Source organism: Saccostrea cucullata, unplaced genomic scaffold, assembly GCF_032062105.1.
Source record: "Saccostrea cucullata isolate Sc308-1 unplaced genomic scaffold, CSIRO_AGI_Scuc_v1 ctg7586, whole genome shotgun sequence".
NCBI classification, from domain to species: Eukaryota; Metazoa; Mollusca; class Bivalvia; order Ostreida; family Ostreidae; genus Saccostrea; species Saccostrea cuccullata.
Genome location: NW_026925553.1, coordinates 11,246 through 21,183, shown reverse-complemented (window position 1 = coordinate 21,183; position 9,938 = coordinate 11,246). Strand labels below are relative to the sequence as shown.

Genomic DNA, 9,938 nt, shown 5'->3' with positions numbered 1-9,938 from the left:
CTGTATTATATGTTAATAAGGTTTTCCTCTTATGAAAAATAGTGCATGGAAGATTTTTAACAAAATTCATCTTGATTTGTAACGAGTTGCTCCTTTGAAATGTACAGAATAAAAAAACACGGGTCTTTCTAAATGGAGAATAAAAATGTCCGATAATCTATCCATATATGGACATTGTTGATATACATGAATTAGTTTGTACATTTTGCCAAAAGAAAACAAAAGCCCAAACAGATGGATAAATGTGAAATCAAGCATCATGTAAAAATGTATTTTTTGCAGGAACGAGTCATTTCACACCATACATGTATTTTTACTACATTTAAAAGTGTTATTGATTAGAAAAGGCAAAATAGACATTTCATCTTCATATTGTATTGATCTGAATCATTAACAATCAATTCGCTTCACTGATATACAGTGTATATGAATACTTCTAGGCAATTATCTGTTAATCATTTCTTTGATTAAAAAAAAATAAGTTTGCAGTGGAAGTAGACATTACTGTAGGATTTGTGTTAAATATACATGTAAATGCCAAATTAAGTTTCTATTTTCGAAAGAAGATGATTTCAAATTAGTTTCACATATCAATGAATAAATAAGATAAAATATATGGCGAAAAGCAATGGTATTTGAGCACAGCATTCCATTTAACAATTAATAAAGAGTACATGTAACAGGTCGGAGAGAATACTCGAAATCGCGTATTATCCGTGAAATCGGGTATAATACTCGATATTAGGGTATCGTTGAATCCGCGAAATCGGGTATAGGAGGTGTAATCACCTAATAAAACTTAAGCAATGTGATGGCGCATGTTGCCGAGTTAACTTTCATCTAGATACACATGTTTTCTAAAGGTATCACCAGCCAAGTAAGAATTGGGGCGTCAAGATCAATGCGCACGGGACAACAAATACCCGTGGAGCTCAGAACATTTCATGATCTGCACACAAAAAGGCGTTCGATTTGCTTGATATATTTCCTTATGTTGAAAGTATATGCATCTTCCTAATGTTCATTCCCAACACAACAGAATTGTAAAGTATCAGAATTCGGGAATTTATAATAATTCCACATCAACACGACAAACATGAACTATTTGAAAATAAATCAAATTATACGGAAACACATTTCACACACAAGATATGATGCCATGTATAAACAAGGGAATGTCTATCGTATCTAAGTATGCGTCATTAATTACTTTCACATTCATCTTGTGCATAAAATCAAATTTATTTATGAATGTATAAATAATGTAATGATAAAAATGTCTAAAATTTCGGCTAAAAGAACCCTCTTTCTTTTTTTTTGAAAACCTTTTCTTTTTTATTTATCACTGGTTCATACATATTTGCAGAAAATGTCTTCAACATTTTAGCAGACATAGTGATAGTTTCAGGAATACAGCTTATGAGAGAACATAACTATTGATCGTTTAATTTCGCTAAGTCATCAATATTTTACCTTTTCTTGGCGACTTCAAAAGGGGGGGGGGGGGGGGCTAAAGGCTTCTTGACCACCTCTGACAAAACAACATCGACTGTGTTCTACATGTGTCCAAGAGACCTCTCTTTGAATGTCACGGTCGGTTAAACTCGGTCATATATTTTTAATTGTAGGGAAGATTTTTCATCAATAAAAATCATATACATTGTAGGTAAACAAAATGCAACCAGTTATTTTCTAACACAATATGAGACAACAAGTAACTAGAATTCATGTTTATTTTTTAAACACATTTTTTCATTATAGATAAGTATTAGGAAAAGTTATTGCCATGAGTAATACGTATCATAGATAAAATAACTAAAAGAAAACTGTGAAATATTGTCTAGAACCAATCAGATAGTGCGTTTTATTAGCATATTATAATGAGGTATAAGATAGCGATATAAAAAAAATATAGAAGGTAAAGAGGTAAAATTTACCCTGTCTATCAAATAGTATAAAAAAAGAAAGGAAGTGGCTACGATTTTTCTGAAATTTTAATGTTCGATGAGGAATTATATTCCCAAAAAGTAAGACAAGAGTTTCCAAGGCAATTGAACACTCCATTATCTGAGTTTGTTCATTGATATGTTCATAAACGTAAAAACTATAAGAAATGTGAAAACTTGACTATGTAATTCATATTTCAATATGACTGTACATCGCTCTTTATTGAGAAATTCAATGTATTATAAGCTCATGAAAAGATGTACACATTTGACTTTTATTTAACTCCCCCCCCCCCAAAAAAAATAGAGAAAATCCTGTTCATATGACTTCGATCTCAATTTTCACACAAATGCATAAAATAAAGGTAAAATAGCATAACTTTTATCGATTAAAATGCAACCAAAAAATTTACGGTGTCTTTGAATAAAAATTTCATGCTAAATTGACATAAAAAAGATACTCACCTTCAATTAGCTATTTTCAAACTGTTTTCCCGTGGGTATTTATTTTAATCTTATTTTATTTTCTTCTTTATAATAATGTTGGTATTCTATTATGGCAGAGATGTACAATTATGACTCGCTTATACTGTACTCTCTTATTGTTAGGAATAATTTATATTTCACGTGAAAGGGACGCCATACATTTTTCAGTAAAAATACATAACACGGCATTAGTCGTTTAATTTCTTTAAAATTTCACGTTTTGTGAATAGTGCAAAAATTAGAAAATTAAGTATATGGAATACTTAAATGGGAAATAAAGACAAACGAAGAAATTATATTGAAAAATAATAACGCCATTGTGTCCTCTTTGTTACCCCAGCAGTGTTTGTCGTGTGATTTTAAACTTATTTGACAACCGTATGAATTAGGTTTAATAAAAATAAATCCACAAGATACTGATGTACAAGTAATAGTTACTGGCATAATGCGCCGTTGCTTTATTCTTTAGTTTTTATAGAAAGTTGCACGGAATACCCGATTTCGCGGATTCAGTGATGCCCTAATATCGAGTATTATACGCGATTTCACGGATAATACCCGATTTCGAGTATTCTCTCCGACCTGTGTAAGAGAGGAGCAAACATGGACCTCTAAAGCATTAGAGATGGAGTTAGGTGCCATGGAGGAATGATCACCTCTTTGGACCGGTCAGACCCATGCAAAATATAGATAGAATTTAGATGAAAATAGAGAAATATTCAATTATAATAAGGAAAATCAGGAAATCAGAAAGAATTTCGTTCTTGTCTGTATTGGTTTGAAAGGAAATTGATTCATTCATATCTACATGTAATCAAGTATACAGATTCATTTGTATCTTTTCTATTATGATTAAGGTTGTGTCCGACTCTATCGAGGAAACTAAAGCAATATCAAGTATTGAGAAGACAGAATGTGAAGTACAGGATGAATATGTACGTAAACTGTGATAAGTGTTCTTTTTTAAATTGCAGTTTTTGACAACAGTTTGAATAATTTTACTAATTTAGCTGATTAACTTTGAATTTTAATTTATTTCAAACAGATTGAACCTAATTATTTTGAAACTCAAGAATGGGAATTAGAGTGCACAGTTGATGTTTGGAAAAAACTGAACTGTCGGAGAACACCACGTTCTTTCAAAATAGATATTATTCAAAGGCTTAAAAAACTTGCTCGCGGGGAGCTCCTTGGTAGTATTTGCGAGAAAATAAAATTGCAGACTATAGATAAATCAATAGAGGTATTCGAAACTGGTCCAATATTATGGGAAATAGCAATTTGTTTTTCTCAGAGACTAACTGAAAGTAGTTCTACGTTAAACAACGTCTTGTATACCGAGTTGATTAGAATATGGGATATATTCACTGATGAGAAGGGAAAAAGGGAATCCCTTGAGAAAATTACAATCTCTTGTCGAAAAGGCGAAGAATGTTTAATCGAGAAATACTTAACTTGTTCTGAAACTCTTGATTGTAAATATGACAAAGGCAGGAGGATCCCTCGAAGATTTATTCGATATAGCTCACAGGAATCAAAACCAAATACTACAAAAGAGAAATTATTGCTACCAGCAAGTCATTTTGCCAAAGAATATCATGTTCTAAAGTTCTATTTCTTTTCGACCGACATGGCTGTTTGTGCTCTGGACCCTAGGGAATATGCAAAAGATTTCCCATTCAAAGTTACAGAGAAAGAACATGTAATAATAAATTTGTCTTCAGCTGGTCCGCTATTATTGATGGGTAGAAGTGGCACAGGGAAAACGACCTGTTGTCTGTATCGTCTTTGGAGTCAATATGATCAACATAACAAAACTGTTATCGAATATGAGGAAAATCAAGGTATTTTTATTTTTTGATTTTGAATTCTTTTTTACAGTGAAAGTGCATTCACGTGTGTATATTATTTAAAGCTAATTCTGAACATGTTCATTTGTTAAGCTGATGAGGAAGATGATAGCAAGCAGATTGCCAGTACTGCTCAAATGTGTGAGAAAGATCTGGAAAATGACGTTCGGAATCCTGTTGAATATGGTCATATTCGACAGATATTTATTTCTAAAAATCTTGTACTTTGCAACGAAGTCCGGAAAACCTTTTATGGAATCCAAAATGCCAGTTCTTTTGAATCTGGTCGCACTACAAGGGTTGGTATTGCCTTACCGTCAAGATTTCAAGACCTCCAGAATGTTCACTTTCCCATCTTTACAACATCCAGAAAGCTCTTGCTTATGATTGATGCCTCTTTACCCAACCCGTTTTTTCGTCGGGACGAGCAAGGCAATGTAAAGGTCACTATTTCATTAAATTGAAAATGCTGTATTTTACAAATTAAAGTGTGTTCTATTTAAAAAAAAACATCTCAGTAATTCATGTAATTGTACATGTAAATCATTTTTTTTTATTGAATACTGAATCAATAAGATATTAAAATATATAATGTAGGCTGATATACCTGGCTGGACGAATGAAAATGAATCGCTCGAATTTCTGGCTTCAATAGATGATGATTCTGATATAGAGTTAGATGAAATCATGAACGAAGAACAAAATGTTGACGCTGAAAATATAGAAGAAGTAAATAGAATGAGTGATGTTCGAAGGGAAGTTACTTATGAGATTTTCGTGAATCTTGTGTGGCCAAAAATAAATAAGGGTATGGACCATTATCACCCATCTCTTATATGGATGGAAATTATATCCTTCATAAAGGGATCTTTTGAGGCTCTCTCTGCTAAACAGGGACATCTCAGTAAGAGTGACTATTTTGAACAAGGCAAGAAAAAAGCCCCGAACTTTACAGGAGAACGAGAGACAGTTTATGAAATATTTTTGAGATACAGACATTATCTGAAGCAGCATTTTATGTTTGATGAGACAGATGTAGTGAGGCATATTTTCAAAAGGTAAAAAGACTACATATATTCAGACTATATATTATATATATATATATATATATATATATATATATATATATATATATATATATATATATATATATATATATATATATAAAAAATAATCCAGAGTTTGGAAAAGATGATCACATTTTATTCCAAAGCGCTTTCGCCATTCGGCTCTTCAGTGGATTTTGAATAACAATAGCTATTGTTATTCAAAATCCACTGAAGAGCCGAATGGCGAAAGCGCTTTGGAATAAAATGTGATCATCTTTTCCAAACTCTGGATTATTTTTCTATATGTACATACCTATACCAAGGACATTTTGAATTTTAATATATATATATATATATATATATACGATAAACTGCATTTGCATTCAGAGTGAGATTATAAAAAAAGAATAGAACTTGTTCATACATTTTTTTTTTAAAACGATGATTTCTTTCCTGAAGAATGAATAGAGTCGATAGAGATTTGTGGAATATTCAACAAATATACGTCGACGAAACCCAGGATTTCACTCAAGCAGAACTATATTTGCTGTTGAACTTGTGTCGCAATCCGAATGATATATTTTTGACCGGAGATACAGCTCAAGGTATCATGAGGGGAATATGCTTTCGATTTGAAGATCTTTGCTCCCTCTTTTACCATGCCAAGAATTCAAGAAAAGATTTTGAAAAGGTTCTCATTCCTAAAAAGGTAAATAACAATATTTCAAGGGGAACTCTTGATAATATTCTTATTTCAAAAATTTTAAATTAAATTCTTCCTTGGGCTTTTATTTGTTTATACCAATCAACTTGCAATTTATAATATTTTATAGGTTCATCAACTTACTCACAATTATCGTTCTCACAATGGGATACTTAGTCTAGCGTCTAGCATTTTGGACATTCTGGCGAAATATTATCCAGATTCTTTTGATATTCTAGAAAAGGACAAGGGATTATTTCAAGGACCTGCTCCCATTCTTCTAGAATCTTGCAGTATCCAGTATGTATTATATTGTTTAAAGGAAGTGCAGTTCTTTTTATATGATTACGGCGAAATAAAACCAAACAGAAGGACGCATCAAAATCTATGCACAATTAATGGAGTAATCGTCCTTGGATATTTTTACACATTTAAAAAAACGATGAAAATCAAGCTATTGATAACCACGCTGCATTAGTGAGATGTGACTACAGGAGCCAATTATGTTGGTCAAAATATTTTTCGATGGATTAACAAACGGGGGCAACAAGAATTGGTAGTCATTGCGAATATTTCTCGCTGCGAACCAGTCATTTAAGTCTCTAGATCTGAGCATGTAATAACAGATAAAAAAAAAACATCTTGATCGAGAAAAACAAAGGCAGCGAAATATTCTGGCCATGTTGAATAGCATCTTCGCTAGCCAAAGGTTTCCCATCCGAAATCTACTCTACAATCCTTGTCAGATTTAGTCCTATCAGACAGGAATTTTAATTGCGCCGCCTATCGCCGTAATTGAGCTAAGTCCCTTGAAGCTCTTCAATATTTGTCCGATGAAAATAGCCTAAAAAGACTTGCATCAATATGACGTTTGAAGCAATATGGCGACCTCCATGCAATTTGATGTGGAATATAACCCAACACCTCATACAGCTGTTGGCAAACCTCAAAGGTGGTAGAAAATATCGTTCTTCGTGATTTTGTATCAAGAGTTTGACAACAGTTTCTACATGTTGCCGTTTCAATTGTAATCCATGAACCGTGACATTTGATTCGCTTAAATTGATGCACCTAAAATGAGGAACACGGACTTATGTGGTCCTTTCAATAATTCTTGAAAACATATATTATCAAAAGAAAAAATTCAAATTAATTACTCCCTTGTTTTTTTTTTTTTAGCATATATCCCGTCCTAACTTTCTTCCTTTGTAAAAAATACTCTTCTTTTGCATAAAACACGAAGAGACTTTAATTCTGCCTAAATTCGTTGATTAGTAAAAACATTGCATAGACTTTGACTTAATTCGCAGCCAATCAAATTCGTTTGCGCGAGTTCTAAAAATTTCAGCCAAATCTGCCAAGGGTTGTAGAGTAGATTTCAGTTCGGTAACCCTTGGCTAGCAAAGATGGATGAATAGCAAAATAAAGTCGTTGCGAATAAAAGTTGGTTTACAGCATACATTAGACATCCATATTATTAATTGACCTATATTTTAAAGGGATGTAGCTACGATGCTAGCAACAGGAAAGAAACAATCAACATCAAACATTGAGTTTGGTGCTCATCAGGCGATCTTAGTGGTGAATGACGAATCCAGGGATTCTTTACCCGAGGAATTGCAGCATGGAATCGTACTAACGATATACGAAGCAAAAGGTCTAGAATTCGACGACATTCTTTTATACAACTTCTTTAAAGATTCACAGGTATGGGTATTGAATTAGAACCACTTTTATTTTTAGTTAGTTTTAAGAGGATGTAGAGAAATCTGGGTACATATTCAAAGAATCACAGGATGAAATTAAACAATTCAGTCGACGGAATTGTAACTGAATGTCCACTGAATGGTCACTGAAAGATTACTGAGAACATTCTTTCCCGTAACTTTTCTGCGATCCTCCAGTTACCATTCAGTCCTCTGAATGGAAGATACATTTCAGTGGTCTTTCATTTATTTTTCAACAATTGTGACAATTACAAAATGAAAATTTGAACATTAGATTCTTCCAGAAAAGGTATAAATAATATTAACTCTGTCTCCCAGTTTAATAGTAGATATTTCCATGAAAATTAGACGCACTGTACAATTTGTTACATGTAGATTGATATAAATGTAATGATGTTTTTGAAATCAATTAAAGATCTGAAAAAAAAGATGACATTTTTCCTATTAATATAAAAAGCATTTTAACCGATAACCACATTTTTTTTTAAATTGTTTGATTGTGTATTCGTTATATTGAATAAGCTTGTTAAAATATTTATCATGATTTAGTAAGATTTAAGACAAACATATAATTTTCAATCTATTATCAAAATTTAGCATAAGAATTTTAGACATTAGAAAACAATTTAAAGAAAATTTAACATCTATTCCTGATTACCAGTTCTATGTACCTGAATTATTTCAATGTAACAAGATCATGAAGAATAAGAAAACAAAAAGACAGTTTAGACGTAAATGCATTCTATGCAATTTTTTTAAGAGATTGATACAAATTACAAACTAATGATAATCCAGTGAAGAGTTCTCTGAATAAAGACTAAAATATCACTGAACGATAATGAAAAGGACGCTGAAAAGTGACGGAAAGGTCACTGAAATACAACGGAAAGTCGATGGAAGGTCATTGATTTGCGACTGAAAGGTAACTGAAATGTGTCCGCTGATCGGTGACTGAAAAGTACCTGAAATGTGGCTGGAACGTAGCAAAAGGTACATAAAATGTACCTGCCATTCAGTGACAGAATGACCTATGAAAAGTCACTGAAGGACGTCCTTCAGTTCAACATGAAAGGCCTTTTTTCTTCTTGTGATTATTATAGATAGTTCGACATCAATCATTTTTTAACAATGCATGTGTTGATTTTGGCAACAAAATTCTGGAACATTGACATTGATGAAATTGCCAGGTGCCCGCGATATAAGTAACATTACACGTTACATGTATATTGATTTTGAAATAAAGACAATGTTTAGTAAAAATATATCTACTCAGGACATGTAAGCATTACAATGGTTAATATTTTACGAATATCTCCACAAAGTAATCTTAAAACGTGCTACAATGTAAGCTACAGGATATTGCAAGGGTGAAAATCAGATGTTCGGATTCCAAAACTCACCTAAGAACACAGATAAGTAAAATTGACAAATTCTTCAAAAGTCAGTAGAATAAAACAAAACTTACGCTTTTTTTTTTTTCAACCCTGACGTTTTTTCAACTATTCCTGTTCAGATGAAATTTATAATCGTTTTGAATTCACAGACAAATTCTCCACTTCTTTTTTTTTAATAAGAATCAAAATCGGAGAATAGTTTAAGTCTTCTAATAGATCAACATCAAAATAAATCGGATTCCGCATATAAATTCTCTGGAATTGTATTGAAAGGTTGCTGCTGGAGTTTCACTGTGACACCATTTATATATTTTTATTTAAATAAGGTCTTCAAATAAAAACCTAAAATTGATTTGTGTACTAATCCCCCCCTCTATCCTGACAAACGACATGAAATATGATAGAGTTAAAACTATATATAAAAAGAAAATTTCTTTTATAGGCTGGTAAGGAATGGAGAGTTGTGACCAGTTTTTTGGATGAACTATTATCTGAAGAGAATGAACAAATATCTGAAGATGAAACTGAAAGCTTTGTTGAAATAGACTATGATGGTACGTTTACTCCCGTTTATTAATATTTATATATCAAGAAATAAAACATACAGTCAGTCCGTGCTCAGTAATACATGTTTGTACGGAGGTGACAAGATAACCCCCTCCCCCCAAAAAATCTGGTAAATAGTAAATAAAATAAAGAGTTTGTGTCCATATTAACAAACACCAATTCTTCACATTATACTAGAGAATACATTTATCACCGAGTCTAAAAAATATATATAAC

The 9,938-nt window shown here is 32.2% G+C and overlaps 1 protein-coding gene across 1 annotated transcript; it reads left to right on the top strand.

The window, feature by feature from the left end:
* Window positions 1-3,280: 3,280 nt before the first annotated feature.
* LOC134269203 (TPR and ankyrin repeat-containing protein 1-like) lies at window positions 3,281-9,732 on the top strand. The gene is made up of 8 exons (XM_062751424.1): window positions 3,281-3,367; window positions 3,478-4,276; window positions 4,376-4,725; window positions 4,880-5,340; window positions 5,791-6,040; window positions 6,165-6,334; window positions 7,534-7,741; window positions 9,598-9,732. Exons 1-8 carry the CDS (start codon window positions 3,281-3,283, stop codon window positions 9,730-9,732), a joined length of 2,460 nt encoding a protein of 819 aa, XP_062607408.1.
* The last annotated feature ends 206 nt before the right edge of the window (window positions 9,733-9,938 follow it).